Below are 21,533 nucleotides of genomic sequence, written 5' to 3'. Positions count from 1 at the left end.
ACAAAAATTTCCAGGAGGGAAATTTTTGCAATATGAGAGAAAGAGGATAATTTTATAATGGGAAAGCCCTGGAGTGCTTCACTTTCTTGATGAGGTACAATGTGAGAATATTAATTAAGAGTAAAAAGAGTTGGGTTGGCTGAGATCTTCAGAGTAGTGAGTGTTGTAGAAATGTGGGTGAAGGATTCTAACCATATTTTATATCTGTTGAGTACAGTGGGGTCATTCCTTCTAAGTTTTTTAAAAGATTGAATTCACATCAAAAGTGTACAATTCAGTGGCTTTTAGTATATTTGCAGAGTTGTGCAACTATCAACACTGCCCATTTCCAGGGCATTTTCATCATCCCAAAGGGAGACTCTCTTCCATTAGCAGTCACTTTTCACCCACCCCGACTCCAGTACCCTCCGCATCCTCCCAGCCTCTGGCGGCCACTAATGTACTTCAAGTCTCTATGGATTTGCCTATTCTGGGCATTCATATGAATGAAACCACACAATATGTGGACTGTTGTGTCTGATTTCTTTCACTCAACATACTGTTTTTAGGGCTTATCCATGTTGTAGTGTGAATCAACCCTTCGTTCCTTTTTAAAGCTGAATCATATTCTGTGACGTGAACATGTTGTATTTTGTTTGCCCACTAATCAGTTGATGGGCATATACCTTGTTTCCACTTTTTGGTTATTACGAATAATACTGCAGTGAACATTTGTGTGTAACTTTGTGTAGATGTACATTTCCATTTCTCTTGGGTATGTATATCCATAGAAGTGGAATTGCTGGGTCATACAGCAACTCTAACTTACAAGGAACTGTTAAAGTGTTTTCCAAAGTGACTGTGTCATTCTATAATCCCACCGTAACATATGAAGCTTCCTGTTTCCCCATGTTCATACCAGCACTTGCTATTTTCCCTCTTTTTGATTATTGCATTCCCGGTGGGCATAAAGTGGTATCTCCCTGAGGTTTTGATTTGCATTTTCCTCAATGTCTAATGCTATTGAATACCATATCATGTGTTTATGAGCCATTTGTATATCTTTGGAGAGATCTCTCTTCAAACCCTATTTTTGAAATTGGGTTGTGTTTTTATTTTGAGCTGCAAGGCATCTTTATACAATCTAGATACCAGTTTCTTATCAGATATATGATTTGCAAATGTTTCCTTGTGGGTTGCCTTTTCATTCTCTTAACGGTGTCTTTTGAAGCACACAGTTGTTCATTTTGATGTGGTCCAGTCCAGTTTATCTGTTTTTCCTTCTGTTGCTTATGCTTTTGATGTTGTGTCTAAGAAACCATTTCCTAACCCAAGGTCATGTGGATTTATGCATATGTTTACTTTGAAGGGTTTTATAATTTTAGTTTTTACATTTAGGTCTTTGGTCCATTTGGAGTTAATTTGTGAATGTGGTATGAGGTGGAGGTCCATTTGAATGTGATGTCCACTTGTCACAAAACCGTTTGTTGAAAAGACTGTACTTTTCCCATTGGATTACCTTGGCATCCTTGTTGAAAATCAGTTGGCCATAAATGTGACATTATATTTCTGGACTCTCAGTTCTATAACATTGACTTATATGTCTGTCCTCACATCACACTGTCTGGCGCTTTGTAATATGTTTGGAATTGGTGAATGTAGTCTTTCCATTCTTTGTCAAGATAGTTTTGGCTATTCTGGTTTTGTCTTATAAGTTTTTCAATACCAATTTCCTAACCCTATAAAGTTGATCAGTTTTTTGAATATATACATTTTATATTTTGGGCCACATAGATTATTTTGATTATTTTCATACTATAAACTCTATTTCCCTTATCAGCTGTTCTGTCTTGGGTCTTCTCTCATTCTTCAGTCTTTTCTTTAGTCATATTAGAGCTCATATTTTTATCTGTTATTTATTGAATAGATTTTCATGTTCACTGGCAAAAACATAAAAGTAGGTTATTAAGCTATTTTATATATCTCCTACTGGAAAGCAAACCGCCAGTTTGCTTTTTTCCTATGTAGCATCACATAATTTTGTTTTTCCTTGGGCCAGTGGGCCTTAAGGGGATCCTAAGGAACTTATAAGTATAGTAAATAAGTATAAGTCATATTCCCTCTGCTGCCAGTAATATTACATTCCACTTGGGAAAACAAGACCTTTATACGTGAAATATTAATGATGAGTTTTTAATTTATATGAACATGCATAGCATGTAAAAGTATTAGGCATGTGACACAAATTAGTTGAAAATAGAACCATATAGCATAGCATGCAAAGTTTGCAGTTTAATGAAAATGTGAGTTTTACAAATAAGTTACTCTTTTCCTTTGAAAAGTTGTGAACTTAAGAGTAAGTTATAATTAGCCTTTTAGGAATGTGACTGGTAGGAAAAGGGAGGAACATTTATATTTCTCAGTAGATTTGTTTAGAAAAGAATTAGTAGTTTTCTGGAGAGTTAGAAGAGCAGATTACTAAATAGGCAGCTCAGTTATTTTGTCCACATTTTGAGTGACGCCTGTTTCCACACGGAACAAGAGCTCTGTGAAGGGCGTCTCCCCTGCCCTGCCCATCGTTTACTATGACGTCACTGGGGACGAGCCGCAGCTGATTTGCGCACTGAAGAAAGACTTGTTTCAATTATTGCTAGTTTGGCAAGGTGACTAATTTGCTGGCTGAATAAGCTGAATTGTCAGCTGAACATATTTTAATATTCAACTTGAAGATCTTGACCTAGAAAGGGATCCTGTTTGGGAAATAATATAGGATCTTTAATGTTAGTGAAGTAAATGTTTCTTTTTCTTGTTTTCAGGACTCATGAATACCTCAAAACATTCATGGTTCTGAGTACTATAAATAAAACTTGATTAGTCATGACATAAACTTAAAGTACTACTTAACTTTAAGATCACTCTGATTTTTTATTAGTTTCCGGACGTAGTACTAATTAAATCCCAGTCTCATTATTTTAGGCTTCACTGGGAATGAACTGTTATCCATGTGTTACTTATTACAATAGTGATGAGTATTTGGTGCTACTTTTTTTATTATGGTTTAGTACATATGGCATAAAATTAAGCTTCTTAAACCATTTTTAAGTGTACAGTTCAGTGGCATTAAGTTCACTCACATTGTTGTGCAGCTGTCACCACTTTTCATCTCTAGAACTTTTTTATCGGGCAAAACTGACAACTCCGTACAGTGACCCATTAACTCCCCATTGCCCCTTCAGCGTGGACCCTGGCATCCAGCTTTCTACCTCTGACTCTGACTGCTCTGGGCACCACATACAAGTGGGCTCATCCAGTGTTTGTCCTTTTGTGATTGCTTGTTACACTTAGCATAATGTCTTCAAGGTCCATCTGTGTCTTAGCAGAATTTTGTTCTCTTTTAAGGTTGAATGATAGTCTGTTAAATGTATATACCACATTTTGTTTACCATTTATTCATCAGTATTCAGTTGGGTTGCTTCCACCTTTGACTGTTGTGAATAATGAGGATATGAACGTGGGTGTACTTCACTGCTATTTTTGTAAAGGCAGTGAATAGCAGCTAATCCTTATCTTTTTAATCTAAGTATTGTTCCAAATGAAGAGAAAGATGCTTATCTTTTGGAGTTTGGTGTTTTATTAAAATTGTTTTTTAAAAATTCAGATTAAATTTAAGACCTAAATTTTTTACTGCTGCTTAATCACTGCTTTGCTTGTGATTAGCCATGTAGAACAAGAAGTTTTTCATGGAGAGAGTGTCATATTTAGAATCTTGTAGTGGTATAATTTAATCCAACCAACTAGTAGCATTTGATGGTACACTAACTGTAGCATTTTGTGTTAAAATGTTTGTCATACACCTGAGCCTTAAAAAACCCTCTTCAAATCTAACTCATTTGTTTGCTTGGGTGTGTGTCCTGGATATTCCACCCATATTCTAAACAGTTTCGTGAAAAGCCTTCTCAATATCTGTGTATCAATCAACAGAGCTGGGGTGGGGATTCTGTTTGGTAATTAAAATTGAGCTAATAAAGCAGTGAAGATAGTTGTTTACATTTTAAAGGCCACCTTTGATGTAAGTTAGATACAGGAACACTTACAAGTATTGCACTTTTTAAAAAATATCCTCACTTGAGGACATGATTATTGTTTTAGAGAGGGGGGGGAGAGGAGGGAGAGAAAGGGAAACAGGAGGGAAAGAAAGGGGGAGAAAAACAGTGATTGGTTACTGAAGTACTCGCCTCAGATGGGTACAGAACCCACAACCCAGGCAAGTGCCCTGACCAAGAATGGAACCTGTGACTCTTTGCTTTATGGGATGAGGCTCCAACCAACTGAAACATGCTAGCCAGTGCAAGTATTGCATTCTTGAGGGCAAAATGACTTTAGGTTGGATATATTACTTACTAGGCAATTATTTGTATTATATAGGGTTTTCCATGGATTGGTTCCTTTTTCATATAATTTTTAAAAAATTTTTCTTTTTTTAAAGATTTTGTCCGTTTATTTTTAGAGGGAGGGAGACAGAAAGGGAAAGAAACATGAATGTATGGTTGCTTCTCGCGTGCCTCCTACTGGGGACCTGGCCCGCAACCCAGGTATGTGCCCTGACTGGGAATTGAACCGGCAACCCTTTGGTTCACAGGCTGGTGCTCAATTCACTGAGCTACACTAGCTGGGACCCTTTTTTATGTCATTTCATACTTACTCGTTATTAGTTGTATCTGATGAAGTCATGAAAGGGAGGAGAAAAGATCTATGAAAAGGACAGGGGAAAAGCATACAAATATTGAAGAAAAAATGTTTGGATTTCTCCTCAATTCCAGATCATTTGAAATGAAGGCAAAACACTACTTGGGGGACAGTACTTGATTTGTGGTTTTTCAGGCATGCACTCTAGATGTGTATTTACGTATACAGAACTATACATGCAGCTCCTCTGCTCAGACCAAATGTTCTTGCAAGAAACTAATAACCAACATTGTGGTGAATGGTGAGATAGATTGAGTCACAGTATAGTTTCCGGAGAGTTGATAATGCGTTTGTTATAATACAGGTTTGACTGTAAGGGGCCAGCCAATACCGTTTGTTGAGCTCTGGGCCTAAGGGAAAGGAGGAAGTAAAATTGTGTTTGAAAAGTTTTTGCAGTGTGGCTGAGACTTTCTTGCTGCATTTCTGGTACAGTCTAGAGAGGATTTAAACACAAAGCATTAGACTTTATGGTAGCTGACTATAGTGGAATATACATCGTTTTGATGATTAGTCTTCCACACCTAAGTAAAACAGCTGTGATGCTTCCCTTTCAGTTCTCTTTGCCAGAAAAATGTACTGGCTAAAAAAAAAAGACTACTGATTTCTTTTTTTGTACTTTTAGGTTATATCTTTGAGAACCAATGTAGAATAACTGATACAACAAAAGTTGAGTTGTGGCAGGCGTAAGAGGGGAATTTTTTTTTTTGGTATTTGTCTCATTTATATAAGTTTAAAACTGCAACAACAGAAAGAAGTGACATTTCCTAGCAGTGGAAGTACTTTCAAGTTATACTGGTAGTATGACATGTGGCCCAGGTTCTTTGGGAAATACATAATGACTCCAGTGGAGTACAGCTCCTTTCTTAGATAATGTCTTTGGGTAGTGGGGATAAGGCAGACAGAAACAGTTTCATACTTCGGGTCAGAAAAATGTAAGACTATAACAATATGAGAACATAAACATGGCCTATATGTTTTTTTTTAAAAAGCTTTGTTGAGATATAATTTACATATTACACAATCAACCAATTCAGTGGTTTTTATTATGCTTATTCCAAGTGTGCAAATGTCAGCATAATCAGTTTCAGTGCAGAGTCATTACCCCAAACAGAAAGCCATATCTACTGGCAGTCACTCCCAAATCCTTGGCAATAACGAGTATATTTTCTGTCTCTATTTGCCTATTTTAGACATTTGGAATAAGTAGAATCATATGATAGATGGTCTCTTGTTACTGGCTTCTTAGCACAGGCTACATCCATGTAATAGTATGTATCAGTACTTATTTCTTTTAGTTGCCACATAATGTTCCCTTTTATGGCTACCTACTTTTACCCATTGATTAGTTGATGGACAGTGGGGTTTTTCCGCTTTTGGGCTATTATGAATAGACATATAATACTGTTGTGAACATTCATTTACAAACTTCTGTGTGGACAAGGGTTATCATTTCCCTTGGATATATATCTAGGAGTGGGAATTGCTGGGTCTTATGCTAACTCTATGTTTAACTTTTGAGACATTGCCAGATCCTGTGGGTATTGCTGGGTCCTATGCTAACACTGTGTTTAACTTCTGAGGAACTGTCAGACTGTTCTCCAAAGTGACTGCACCATTTTACATTTCCACCAGTAATATGTGAAGGTCCCAATTTTTCCACATTCTTGCCAATACTTGTTACTTTCTGTCTTTTTTATTATAGTTTTGTTATTGGTGTGAAGTGCTATCTCATTGTGGTTTTGACTTGCATTTCCCTAGTGTCTAATGATGTTGAGCATCTTTTTTTGTGCTTATTGGCCATTGTTGTATCTTTTCTGAAGAGACATCTATTAGATCTTTTGCCCATTTAAAAATTAGATTTTTTTTTATTATTGAGTTGCAAGAGTTCTTTCTATTTTCCAATGCAATTCCCTATTAGATATATGATTTACAGATAGTTTCTTGATTGTGTAGGTTGTCTTTTTTTTTGTTGTGTGGGAGGGTTATCTTTTTACTCTCTTGGTACATATCAGGAAGCACAGACATTTTTCATTTTGATGTGGTCCAATTTATCTGTTTTTTCTTTTGTTTCTTGTGCTTTTGGTGTCTAAGAACCATTACCTAACTGCAAGTTATGTGGCTTTACCTTTATGCTTTCTTCAAAGACTTTTATAGTTTTAGTGCTTATACATTTATGTCTGTGATCTGTTGGAGTTAATTTTTGTGTGTGGTATTAGGGAGGGGTCTGACTACATTCTTTTGCACGTGGATATCCAGTTATACCAGCACCACTTGTTGAAGAGACTATACTTTCACCATTGGATTGTCTCGACACCATTGTCAAAGTCATTTGGCTGTAAATGTGACAGTATATTTCTGGAGTCTCTGTTCCATTGATCTGTCTGTCCTTCAATCCTTATGTTAGTATCACATTGTCTTGATTACTACAGTTTTGTAGTAAGTTCGAAATTGAACTTACTACAAATTGAATAAAGCCTATTCGAAATTGAATAAAGCCTTTCTACTTTGCTTTTCTTTTTCAAGGTTGTTTTGGCTATTCTGGATCTCATGCATTTTCATAGAGATTTTAGGATCAGCTTGTTACTTTTTTGGTGGGGGAAAGCCAGCTGCGATTTTGATAGGGATTGTCTTGAATCTTCTAGACCAATTTGGGGATTATTACCATCTTAATGGTATTAAGTCTATCAATTCATGAACATAACTGTCTTCCCAGTTTTTTGTCTTTATTTCTCTGAACAGTGTTTTAGAATTTTCAGTGTATATGTCTTATACTTCTTTTAAAAATTTCCTTTAGCATTTAAATCTTTTTGATGTTATTATAAATGGAATTGTTTTCTTAACTTTATTTCTGGATTTTTCATTGCTGGTGTATAGAAACACTACTGATTTTTGTATTTTGATCTTGTATTCTTCCACCTTGCAGAACTTACTTATTCCAGTAGTCTTTTAGTGGAGTTCTTAGGATTTCCTGTACACAAGATCATATCATCTGCTAACAGCGATACTTTTACTTCACTCCAATCTGGATGCTTTCGATTTGTTTTTCTTGCCTAACTGCCCTGACCAGCACTTCCAGTGTAATATTGAATAGCAGTAGTAGACATCCTTGCCTTATTCCTGTTGTTAGAGGGTAAGCCGTGCAGCCTTTCACCATTAAGTGCAGTGTTAGCTGCAGTTTCTTGTAGATGCTCTTTGTCAGGTTGAGGAAGTTTCCTTCTATTCCTAGTTTGTTGAGTGTGTTTCTCATGAAAGAGTGTTGGATTTTTGTCAAATGCTTTTTCTGAAATAAATTACTTTAAAATGACTATTTTTCCTTTTTGTTTTTATCTGCAGAAATTGACTTGCATACCAAATGTGTGGTGGATGTAGATGCAAACAAGGTTATTCTTAATCCTGTAAATACTAATCTTTCCAAAGGAGATGCCCGGTAAGTTAAGAAACAGTGTTATGATCAATGGATTTTTAAGTGACTAAAAGCAACAGTGGCTATTGAATTGAGTTTATCTTAGCAAATATTGAATGCTTACTATGTACAGACATACTGCTGTCCAGTTGTAGAGATGAGATTTTTAATATGGAATGACTAATGTGTTTTTTTAGATTATATTAGAAGCTCAGAGAAGAAAGCTTAGATTAGATGGTAAAGTAACTAAGAAAGGCTTTTTGAAGGAGCCGGTAATGGCTGGAGGATTAAGTAAACTGTAAATGGGAAGAAATGGGGCGGAAGGGAAGGCTTGTAGGTTGTGCCTGTTTGGGTTGCTTTTACTTTCTGCCAGTTCGAATCCTATGTGTCAGTCAGCCCATTGCAAGTGCTCCCTTCTACCTAAAGGCATTCCTGCCAGCCATCCTTAGTGATTCTTTTCTAGATTCCTATAAGCTACAATCTCTACTGCCCAAATCAATTATTATGTATTGCTTTGGATTGTTCAGTGTAGCTCTCCAGTAGAAGTTAAGACCTGGGAGGGAAGGGACTCTCTGTCAGAAGTTGAGGGTGATACTTGAGCATCACTTTCAGATTTGGACCATAGAATGAATGAGAGGGAGGGCAAGAAGATGCAAAGAAAGTGAATTTAAGGAAGAAGGAAGAGATTAATTAGTTTTATCTCAATAAACGCAGGGAAATGAGTTTAATTAAATAAACTGGGATCAGATTATAGAAGACCTTGAAAGCAGATCAGGAAATGTGGCCTGTATGGGTAAGATGTCACCTTTGACCGTGTTTGAATATTGTGATTAAGGAAGTGGGTTAGGAAAAGTCAGTTGGCAATGTACGGAATGGGTCCAAGTGGGGAAAGACTGGCTTCATTATAGACATTAGCTATATCAGAGATGTTTTTGGACTGATCCCAGAAGTGGAGAGCACAAATTAGAGAGACAGTGTCTGCCATGATGCTTTACACAAAGTAGGGACTTTATAAATAATTGTAGAAAACGATGTTGTATATAGAAACACATACACCATAAATGTTCTTTAGAGTTGAGTTGAACTGAGTTGACAAAAGCACTTGACTTGAAGTCAGAAAATCTGAAATAGAATTCTTACTTAACTATGTTATTGTAGCTGTTTTTAACTTTTCTGAGTCTCCCCTGTGTGATGCCTGCTTTACTTGTCTCATAGAGGTGTTTTCTGGAGATCAAATTAGTGATTATTGTTAAAGTGCTTTATAAAGTGTTTTATAAATGGCCAGCTTTATTGTTATTGATGGAGAGATAGTTCTTCTGCGTGTCTAGCATATGGGCACTATCAGATATGCTGTTATTAGAGTGTGAAGGGTGTAGATGTGTCAAAAATGATCCTGGGATTTTGAGGTTGCTAATCAAATGACCTATTGCCCTGAGTATTAATTGAAATCATTAATTTGGGGGGCTTATTGCTCTTCAGCTTTTTAATCTGTAGACTATTGCTTTATTTGGAAATATGGGCACCGCTGAACAAACTTGGTAATATCCTATGATAGAAGGAGTTTGGGCTTTATACATAGACTGACATAGATTTCAATTCTGGCTTTGCCAGTTGCTAGCATGGTTACCTACCTGTGTCCCATACTCATAAAGTGTTAGTTTTCTATTGCAGCATAACCAGTTACCTCGGAAGTCTAGTGTCTTCAGCCATAATTATTTATTATCTCATGGTTTCTGTGCATCAGGAATTCAGACAGGGCACGGTGGGACTTGTCTCTGCTCCATGCTGTCTAGGGCCTCACTGGAAGACTGGGAGGTTGGGGCTGGAATCCTCTGGACAAGGCTGGGTCACCCAGGTCTGGTAGTTGATGCTGCTTGTTGGTTGAAGATGTCACTGGGAGAGTGAGCAGAACACCTCCTCACAGTGTGGTGGCAGGTTTCAAGAACAGGCATCTCAGAGAAAGTGAGAAAGCCAGGTGGAAACAGTATTGTTTTTATGTCCTAACCTTGAAAGTCATGCAGCGTCACTTCTGTCACATTTCCTTGCTCAAGGCTGATATAAAACTACATGGTTTTAGGAAGAGGAAACAGACTCATCTCTCAGTGTGCAATAGGAGCTTCATTGTCTCATAAAAAAAACAAACAGTAGGGATGGGATATGTATTGTTGTGCTGTCTTTGGAAAACAGTCCGCCACAAGTGTGTCATTTCATCTATGACATACCATAGCATCTGGTAAGGTTGCTGTGACAGTAAAATAAGCACCTAGAAGCTAAAAAAGAAAGGTTTTCTTTCCTTTTGAGATCATTAGATCTTGGGGACTTGTGAAAGAATTAAGTAGCACTTTTTGGTTCTGTAGAATATCTTGCATGGCTCTTTTTCTCCCACGTGCTAAACATGCAAATTGGGTGTTGTAGAGAACCGTGTGATAAAAACAGTGACAGCTTCCAGTAAGGTTGGTATGTAATGGGTTTTTTTGAAGTGGTGTCAAGAAGCGTGATTTTTGTAAAAAAAACCAGCCAGCTTTTTATTGAAGTATGTAATATACATGTAGAAAAAGTGTATGCAACCTGATGAATTTTTGTTAGTTAAACATACCCTATAACAAGCACCCAGATAAAAAAAAATAAGAACATTACTAGTATGACAAAAGACTACCTTATGAGAAGCGCTTTTTCTTTTAATCTAATATCAGGGTGAAAAGAAAAAAAAGGGAAAGTTTGAAATATAGCAGTTCAGTTGTTCACTTCATTAAATTGAGCAAAATAGGAAAGCACAAATTAAATACTATTTTATATGATATGAGATTAAATATAGTTTAGCTTATAGAATGACTGACTAGTCCATAAAATAAGTTATGGGTTTTAAGCTAGAGAGCCAGGGATTTGAAATTAGCCTGTAAGTGATTTGAGTCAGTTTGAGTCACTAGTCAGAAAGGCTAAAATTAAATTTTTTCTTCAAAAGCCACAATGTCTTTGCTTTTAGAATAATATCTAATTCTACTAATTGAAAACTGTGACTAATTTTATTTATTTTTAAAGATTCTATTTATTTATTTTAGAGAGACGGGAAGGGAGGGAGACAAACAGCAGTGTGTGAGAGATACCTGACCTGCAGCCCAGGCACGTGCCCTGATGGGCAATCAAACCGACCACCTTTCAGTTCACAGGCTGGTACTCGATCTACTGAGCCACATCAGCAAGGGCTAAAACTATGACTAATAGATGTATGTTAAATTATATATATATGTAACTTAACAACTGAAGTTAGTATATGTTGAAAATGAACATAAATTTTGAAACAATTGTTTATATATTTTTTCTGATTAATTTTGCATTAACTTCAAGTTGCATAATTTGATGCTTATGCACATTAAAACTGATAGAAACCATGGTTAAATGAATAGGTATACCATTTCCAGTTTAACAGCTCAATCATGGGGATTTGGGAAACATTTTTGCTATGATATATGTGGAATTTCAAAACTGTTTTGGAAAATGAGATGCTTAAAATTCAGAAAATTGAATAGTAAAAGCAAATGGTATTAAAAATGCTGACTTTGGAGCCAGATATCCTGGATTTAATCCTAGCTACACCACTTCACACATGTGATATGGAGCCCTTCGCCTCAGTTTATCCATCTGTAAAGTGGAGATTATAATAGTATCTGCATATAGGTTGTTGAAAGGATTAAACAGGTTAAAATATGTAAAATTTCAGTGCCTATTTATTTATAATGAATCTTAACTAAATGTTCGATAGTATTTGAGCATTACCATTATTGTTATTACACCCTGTATTTAAGTTACAGCCCATGGTATGTTTAGTGAGTTAAACTGTAACTTCATAAAGGCAGTAAAAAATTTTTTAAACCAAAATGTATTCAGTTCAGTACTAATATATGCCTATTAAGAAATTACCTAGCTCATCCTGACTGGTATAGCTCAGTGAATTGAGTGCCAGCCTGTGAACCAGAGGTTCATGGGTTCAATTCCCAGTTAGGGCACGTGCCTGGGTTGCAGGCCAGGTCCCTTGTAGGGGGCATGTGAGAGGCAACCACACATTGATGTTTCTTCCCTTCTCTTTTTCCCTCCCTTCCCTTCTCTCTAAAAATAAATGAAAAAATCTTTTAAAAATATTGTTGATTTTAAAAAAAGAAATTACTTAGCTCTGTAAAAATTTCAGCTTTGCAAAGTCAGAAATTTTATTTTCTCTAGTTTGCTCAGTGTTGATGGGGCAGGGCTCTTAGGAACTAACATGCCATCTGTTAGAGAGATAGGAGTCTTTATTTTATGTTTACAGTGAATGAAATATTAATACTTGCAATCTGGGCTTCTCTTCTTAGTATCAACTAACGGGAAACCAGGTCAAAACATCGTTAGTGAACAATGGTAAGAACAAAGGGACATTTTATCAAATATGGGAAAGATTAAAGATGAACTCTTTCTATACCACAGCATGTGATTTGAACACTGTAGTGACTAAAATATACCAGATCGATCTTTTTTTAATACATACAGTACTGGATACACACTGGTAGATTTGCTCTATTTATTTCCTCATGCTACACTGATTATACCACTAGTACAATTAAATGTCTTTTTGGAATTACCTCTTTGTCCTGTATCAAATTAATTTTCTAGATTGGTCCAAATCTTCATCTGCAACATATGTACAATCATCTTTTAAATGACTAATTTGTTAACTATTCTTAGTAGATTTCTACAAGATTTCTGGTAATTTTCAGTGCGTGATTCTTAGCATTTAGGAGTATTTTCAGTCCCTTTTGAACTAATTACAATAGTTCCATAATGTATAACAGTCCCCTTTTAAATAACAAAATACATCTTTAAGCCTTATTTTGAGTTATATTTTAAAACATATTAACATTTTATTCTATAATAGAATAAAATATTCTAGAATAAAATGTTAATACTAGTTAGCCTGTCGCCATGGTAGGATAAAATAGTTTCTTTTTTTTTTTAACTTTATTTTTTTTCTTTTTATTGAATTTGTTGGGGTAACACTGGTTAACAAAATTTCCATGTTTCAAGGGCACAGTCTACAATACATCATCTGTACACTGCATTGTGTGTTCACTACCCAAGGTCAAGTCTCTGTCCATCACCATTTAACTCCCTCCTCCCCCCCCACCCTGCCCTGCCCTGCCCCCTACAAAGGTGGTGTGTGTCACTTCTTTCTGCTTTGGATTCCTTGACTAGAGGAGGTCACATGACCAGACCTATCTTTGTGAGGGAGAGGTTTCAAAATAGTTCCTTAGGCTAAGTTTTATCTCCTGCCTTTTGCCTCATTCCTTCCTCTACCCGCCAAACAGGCCTTTCCTGCTAACTCAGGCTAAAAGGTTGAATAAGATACTCAAAATGTTTTAAAAGGGAGTAAGGTGTGATTTCCCATGGAGAATGGCAGCCTCCACTTTATGAAAGTTTTGTTATAAAAGTTATGTATAGGTGAGCTTGGAAATGTGAATGCTTTTTCCCATAGGAACAAATAGTTGTTTCTAGTAAAAACACTTCTATTAAACTAGTTTGGCTCACAACTCAATCACATTTTTTTATATTTTGGTCTGTAGCAGAAGTGCTTCATAGCTACTTCCCGTTTCGTCACACATAATATTAAAAAGATGTGTATGTTGAGAGTGAATAAGAGTAATAATTTTTACCCCTTAATCAGGGCATTTTGAAGTGCAAAGGACTTTTTTTAGTGCAGTGTGTGGTGATAAAGGATGCAATGACTACCAGAAACTGGTATACTTCGGTGTCACTGTGCCGAGGGTGTCAGCAGTTTTACCTACCATTGTTTTGTCCCATTAATGCAAATATCAACATGGTGAAAAAGGCAAATATCTCAGTATCATGAAAATAGTTTTGACCTCAGGACTCCTGAAAAGCCCTGGGGGACCCCCAGGAGTTCTTAGACCACAATTTGAGAACCACATTTAGGGGTTAATCTAATTCACACACTTTAAGAATGAGTGGGTATCTTAAACCACTTTACCAAGATATACATGCCATATAATTCATTCCTTTAAAGTGAACAGTTCAGTGGTTTTTTAATGTTGACCCTGACAAAGAAAATACCTGTTGAGAAGAGCTCCTGGTAGCTGATTGGGCTAAAAAAAACAAAACAAAACAAAACAAAAACCAGAAACAAAACCACAGCCTAGCAGCCATTGCTGAATAGGGCTTCTCACTCAAGCTGTGCTTCAGGGAGAAACCTGCACTAAACTACCTGCCTTCCACACTGAACTGCCTCCCTGCCTACACTGTGTCTCTGCTGCTTGAGCCAGCCCACATATAGGAGTTCCTGGGATCGTATTTCAGCCAATAGGACTGAGACTCTTTCTGTCCAATCAAAACTGCATAGCGATATCCTCATTGGCATCCTCTGTGACCAATGAGAGCAGCTCTATTTTGACCAATCAGGACAGTGCTTTTTGGACAAATTAAACTGAGGATTTGGAGTCCTCATTTGCATGAGAACAAGCCAATCAGGGGCCAGGGCCTTTTTTTCCAAAATATTCTTATTGACTGATTTTAGAGGAGGGAGAGGGAGGGAAAGAGAGGGGGAGAGAGAGATTGAGATTCGTTCTTGCATTTTGCATTTATTGGTGCATTCATTGGTTGATTCTTGTATGTGCCCTGAAGAGGGATTGGACCAGCAACCTTGGCATGTCAGGATGGCACTCTAACCAACTGAGCTACAGGGCCCTGGGACTTTTCTCTGTCAGCTCCCTTCTGGCTCAGGGGAGCACACTTTCCCTTTCCATCTAAGATAGCATTTTTCCAGGCTGGAACTGAAACACCCAAGATGTCTCAGCTCAGCAGAGTAGAGTGGAACCATCATGGCATCCCAGACCAGACTGACCAGAGCAGAGCAGAACTGACTAGTCAGAGAGGGGGTCAAGGACCACCTCATCCTGAGGGTCACCTCTCAGCAGTGGTTTCCACATCTGTGCTGTTTCCTAATTGAAAGGTAACACCATTGAGCTATTTGCACTGAATAAAGACTCCTCTTTCATGCATCCCAAATTGGGGTTCCTGTTGGCTTTTGAATTGGCACTAGCAACCACTGGTTGACATATATTTACCAACTCATGCAATGGAAACCCTTATCTAATTTTATGATGTTTTAATCACCCTATTAATCTACTTTCTGTCCCTATAGATTTGAGATTTGCCTATTCTGAACATTTTCATATAAATACAATTATACAATGTGTGGTCTTCTGTAATTGGCTTCTTTTACTTACCATAATGTTTCTGAGATTTACCTTTGTTGTAGCATTTATCAGTACATTCCTTTTTTATGGAAGAGTAATGTTGCATTTTATTCTATTGTTTATTCATTCATCAGTTGATGGATACTTGGGTTGTTTCCACTGCTGTGAACATTTGTATAAAAGTCTGTGTGTGGACATGTTTCCTTTTCCCTTAGGTACATATCTAGGAGTGGAATTGCTGGGTTATACGGTAACTCTGTAACTCGGTGCTTAACATTTTGAGTAACTGCCAGCTTGTTTTCCAAAGCAGCTGTACCATTTTATATTCCTACCATTAATGTATGAGCATTCCAATTTCTTTTGCTTTTAAAGAACTCATTTACTGTAAGGAAAATGGAGGTGACTCTGACTAATTGCAGAGTGCACACCCCTGCCTGAAGGCATTCAAGTTACAAGTAAAAAGCGAAACAAAACGTGCGGTCCAAACAAAACAGGTGGCCAGGTTCAATCCTTGGCTACTGATTTGGAATCCCAGGTTTTAGTTTACTTTGAGCAGTAGTTCTTACAAAGTTTTTTAAAAATGAGCAAAACCTTAAAAATATAGTACACAGAAGTTTAAAGAGTAAAACACTTTTACTCACCTATCACTCGGTTTCACAAATCGTTACCAACACAAAGCCTTCAGTGACCTGCCTCTCAGTTTTAACCCTTTTTCTCTCTACTACAGTTATCACTTAGCTGAATTTGTTTTTTATCCTGGTCTTGTGTTTCTTTAAAATTTCTATATATATATAGTGAAATATATGTATATTTGTAAATTGCACAATAAGTGTACATGAATGCCTTTTTCTAGTACAAGGTCTGATTAGGTATGGGACTCAAATGATTGCCTGCTCAAAGTATTATATAATGTCTGGTTTTTAAAGGCAAAAACAAATTGTTTTTTGTTTTTGCCTTTTGTTTATCAGCTACCCTGTTCCCCCACTTTTCTTTGAAAAAACCAAAACAAAATAAAAGCTTTTCATCCTAATCTATTATTTGCCATATATTCCAAGTGAATGTGGCAGTGCACATTGTTTTAGTGTACTTTCAATTCTTTTAAGAGGCTGTGGGTCAGTGAGCCTGTTCAGTGGTGACCACCCTTTAACACCAGAACTGAAACCTGAAAGGGAAAGAAATCCTCAGTATAAATTGCACTTTTCAGTCCATTGGTCAGTTAATCCATTTTCTTTTTAGCCCTGTTTTCTATCGTGTATGTGTATGTGTATTAACACTACAAACATTAATACATTAATTTAGAGTTTCTCTTATAATTCTTTCCTTATTACCCTATCCCATCAAATATAAGATTTTAGGACCAGAATTTTCTGAAATGTCTAGAGAGTCAGACTTCAAGATCCTAATGAACCTGAACACTGATTTCTGTAGTATTTTGTGAAGTGGTTTGTTTTTTAGCACATGTTAGAGAGATTCTCCAACATGGACAGAATAAGCCGTAGATGGCATAGTTATGCAAGAGATTTTCAGGTTTTATAGTAATATGTTTTTTTCCTATCCTTCCCATTTGGTCACATTTAACCTCGTGATTAATTGATAATGTGAAGGCTATAACTGCCAGTCTGGTAAGAAAAATGTCTGAGATGTTGATCTCAGCTAGCACTAGTTAGTAAAGCCATTAAAAACATTTTTATTCCTTCTGATTGTTTACTAGACATCAGTATAGTCAAGATTATTATGTATTTAGGGAATGCCTAATATGATCAAAGTATACCCAGTTCTTCTTTGGAGGTTCAGAGTACATATATATATTCCTAATATAATATATATTTCAAGTATATGCAGAATTAAGTGAGGTTGACCCATGCATATACATTTTTCATGCAAATCTACTGAGTAATGCTACTGAGGGGACCGATGGCCTTATGCCAGTAATTGCTTTGAAATATGTGAAATCTGCTTTTAACCTTCTAAATGAAAAGGTAGATAGAATGGGTCTTATTTGCAAAATAAATTCAAGATCTACTTATCTACCAACCGCAAAAGAAAAAGAAAAAACAAATCTTTTTCAGACTAATTTCTTGTTAGTGGAAGTCATCATTGGGTCATATTAGATAATGACATTTAAAATTTCTCTACTGCTATAGGATGCTAATTTAAGTAAAAATTTTAATTGAAGGAAGTCATGCAAAATGTAATTATGGTATGTACAATAGACCTGTTTGTTCTCTTTGCTGTGAAATGACTTGAGTGAGGCTAATAGTTCTGCCCAAATAGAATTTACTCTTCTGGAGAAGGGTATGTGGTGTGTTTTAATTTCATAAAGAGGCTCTTCCTGGGGAAGCCTGTCATCCTGATCATGCCAGAGTGAAGTGGGGAATGCGTTGGTCTGTGCACTCAGAACTTTTAGATGATTGTTCTCTTAAAAAGTACTATGACCATTGAGTGTACAAATCAGTTACCATTTCTGAGTATAGTGAAAATGAACCGGGGAGACTTAACAGCCAAAAGCTAATAAAATATATATGGTTGGCTTCATATCATTGCATAGTTAATGGTGACAGAGAATTGAATAGTAATAAATTCAGATTTTTTGGAGTTTTACCAGCAAAGGCTTATAAGTTGTTAATATGAATGTTTAATAACTGATTAGTAAACCTGTCTGAATGAAAATTAGACTGTTACGGTAGAATCTATGGTAATTTTAGCATTGTCCTTGAATATATAAATATCTCATTTATTCTATTATTGGTACAGCAATAAGAAGGCATAAACTTTCTTAATACAAGAAGAGAGAGTCTCTACCACTGTGCCAGAAATACGACGTGGATATTCGCAGTTGATGTATTGAGGATCAGGGTTATGTGTATATGGTTAGTTACTAGATTAAGCAAGTTACAGCTAATAGGAATGAAATGCTTTAAATTTCCCCAGAATTCTAGATTCATCATAAAATTATCAGGTAGTATATGACATACTAGATAAGATGTTTAATTACAAATAACGTTTAGGTGAAACTGCCAAGTCCCACTATTGAGGTTTTAAAATTTGTCCTTGTTTGGCAGTAGGTTTTGTTTGTTTTTTGTTTTTTAGGGCTGTTTGTCTCAATCACTAGTGTAGGAGTTGTTGCTAATAAAAACCAAATATTGTGTAAGAACATAGACTTCTGTTTTAAAAAGGAAGGTAGCAGTACTCCATGAGGAAATATGATCTGAGAAACCAATCCAACCCCCAGAAGTTGCTGTATCACAATACCTTAGGAGCCTTTACGATCCGTCCGGCAGTTAAACAACTGCTCTTGGCCAAGTATCAAGCTAAGAGATAGGATAATCTTTGTTAATCCTTAGTTCTGTTAAGTTGTGGTTAAATATTTAGAGCACACAGTGTCTATAAACATATTTGTAAAATAAAAAATAAAGCAAAAAATAAAACTGAAAACTAGAAAGTGCATTTATTCTCTTGTGGACTTTGTAAGATTAGGTTTTTCCAGACTCAGCTTTGAAATGATCCTATTGTTTAATTTTGAGTATTATCCATGTTATTATGAGTGATAGTTAGCTAAAATGAAAAATTTCTTTACAAATTAGTAGTTTAGGGTCTGGAGTCTAGTTAAATTTATTATTCATTGATACAGAGAACAGCTGATGGCCAGTTGAGGGGGATGGGCAAGACAGGCAAAAAGGTGAAAGGAATTAAGAAGTATAAATTACCAGCTATAAATATAGTCATGGGAATATAAAGTAGATCACAAGGAATAGACTCAATGATATTTCATAACTGGTGCCACACGCATGCTAGACTTATTGGGGTGATCACTTCATAAGTTACAGAAATACCTAATCACTGTGTTATACACCTGAAACTAAGACAACGTTTATGTTGACTCTAATTTAAAAATAAATTTTAAAAAAGTTTAGTTTGTTAAGAAGTATCTTGTATGATTATAAATTTCACATTTGCTCCACTTTTATCACACCAAATTTATATATAATTGTAATTAAATGAAAATTTCTTATGTGGCTAGTGAGTAATAATAAATGTTTATCTTCATGTTTTGACCTTGATTATGAAATAATTCAATAATCCCTTTGTTCTACATTTAGGAAAACTGATACAGATTTTACATAAGGGTCATTTAGTAGGTAAAAGCTGGATTTGCCATTTAATTTTTAAAAAATTTTGTTATGGAGAACTTAAAATATATGCCTGAATAGACAGAGTAGTAAAATGCACTCCTATGTGCTTGTCACTCAGCTCCCAAATCCAGTAACCCGGGGGTGATACTCTCCTTGTCCATGTGTCCAACTCTCCTTCCCATATTATTTTGAGGTAAATCCCATTTTACCTACAAGTATGTTAATATATATTTTATTAGTTTTAACATAACCACAATGCCATTATTATACCTAAAAAAATTAACAATAGTTATGTAAATGCATCAAACTTTCAGTCAAGGTTCATGTGTCCAGTTGTCTTGTAAAGTTTTTCCCCCAGAGTTTGTTTTGAATAGCACCCAAACGTGATGCACACATTGTGACTGGGTTATATGTCTTGATTTGTTGATTCCTTGGTTGTTGAAGAAACTGGGTCATTTGTTCTGTAGATGGATTAATAGGTGAACTTATTACAGAGGGTATATTATTCTTATTTAGTCAGATGCCAAATCTTGCTGATTTTTTTTGTGAATGGTTTTATCCCAACATTACTTTTCATTCTCTCTGTCATTACCTTAGGACCATAATTGCCGTATGTTTAGATCACAACCTAGCCTTCAAAGTGGTTTTGGGAACCCAACACACCAGACAGATCTTCCTTCAAGTCTGCTCCTGTTTTCTGTTCTCTCTCTTTTGAATTTAGAGCATGTATTACTTCTACTAATTAAGGAATGTCCCTGCCTGAGTGACATCTTTGTGTTAGTCTCACCCTGTTTTCTAATGCAGCAGTACTGTTTAGCCTTTTTCCGTATGGTTTGAGCCTCCTCACTTTTTAGACCAGCTACCTGAAAACCTGGACCACTTCTTATTCGTCTCTTGCAGCGCCTTGCAAATAGAAAGTGCTTAGTAACTATCTTTTGATTGCTTCTGGTTGCTCTATGAGTGCGTATTCTCAAAAGAGTTTGAGAATCTCTGATCCTAAAGGATAATGCGCTGGCCTGGACTCCGAAGTAGATAGCACTATTTAACTAAGACATTTTAAGCAAAAATTGTATGAATTCAGGGTTCCAACTTAGAATGATGCTAAGAAATGTGTGACCTTCTATTTGGTACCTTTTGGGGTATGGAGTCAGGAGTTCCCTGGCTCTAAGCCTTTCTGATTGTTCTCTTGATCTTGGCAGAGCCAGTTTGTTGGGAAAACAGTGGCGAGAGGATTGGAAGAACTAAAATGGAATTTTGGTGTGATTTGGATTTGGTAGGGCTTTCAAATGAGATTCAAATGTTAGAGGGGTAAGGGAAGGGGCAGTTGTGGAGAAGAAAACTGGAGTTTCTTGGAGACTAGAGGGGGAAGAAACAACCCTGTCCTTCCCTGTGGGAGGCAGACAACCTGGAAGAGAAGGCCTAGGCCACAGATTCCTGAAGTTTCTCCTCCCCCTTCTTTCCACCCATCCATCCGTCACCCATGCTTGTCACCAGCACAGGAGCACAGAGGGAATCTTTTTTCCTTTCTGTTTCCACTTTGACTTAACTCTGTCCTCTGGAGGAATAGAACAGTTAAAGGAAGATGTGAGTAGAGAAGAGCAGTTCTTTTGCTTTTGCTGTGCTGAGATCAGAAGATAGGCAGACAGGATGGAGAGAAATTGCCCACAGCAGCAACCAGGGCAGAGGAATTCCCGGGCCAGTTCCCTTGGGCAGCTGTCCAAGTAGGACAGTTCGTATAGTCAGGACACACCTGTCTTTTTCCTTTCTGGTTGCAGATATCTTTCTTACCTCTCTAACTGTGTTTTTAGATCCCTTTGGGTTGGAAATCGAATCATCTCAAATTATTATCTGTATTAAGATAGTGAGGATCCCAAAGGACTTACAGTTACAGGGTATCTGTATGTGTTTGTATCTAGCATAGGATTAGGCACTCAGGTGCTCAAGTAATACTTTTACTTTATTTGTTATTAAATTTATTGGGGTGGCATCAGGTAATACGATTATATAGATTTCAAGTATATAATTCTATGATAC

The 21,533-nt window shown here is 36.4% G+C and overlaps 1 protein-coding gene and 1 non-coding gene across 4 annotated transcripts in view; both read left to right on the top strand.

Moving 5' to 3' along the window:
- KIF13B (kinesin family member 13B) overlaps positions 1–21,533 on the top strand; it is a 165,676-nt gene that overhangs the window by 9,007 nt on the left and 135,136 nt on the right. For 2 of the 3 annotated variants that reach the window (XM_045831811.1, XM_045831810.1), the window contains exon 2: positions 8,059–8,152. In XM_045831811.1, coding sequence (XP_045687767.1) covers positions 8,059–8,152 — 94 coding nt within the window. Of the gene's footprint in view, positions 1–8,058; positions 8,153–12,471; positions 12,518–21,533 lie in introns of those variants that run through there. The other variant, XM_045831812.1, reaches the window with a different exon arrangement.
- Positions 17,278–17,405, top strand: LOC123814252. Its single transcript, XR_006784873.1, has one exon. It is a non-coding gene; the product is annotated as a small Cajal body-specific RNA 15 (non-coding RNA).

The sequence above is a fragment of the Phyllostomus hastatus genome, unplaced genomic scaffold (assembly GCF_019186645.2).
Source record: "Phyllostomus hastatus isolate PE091 unplaced genomic scaffold, TTU_PhHast_1.1 phas_contig_159, whole genome shotgun sequence".
NCBI lineage: Eukaryota > Metazoa > Chordata > Mammalia > Chiroptera > Phyllostomidae > Phyllostomus > Phyllostomus hastatus.
Note: the sequence above shows the minus strand (reverse complement) of the source record. Positions and strands in the feature narration are given on the sequence as shown.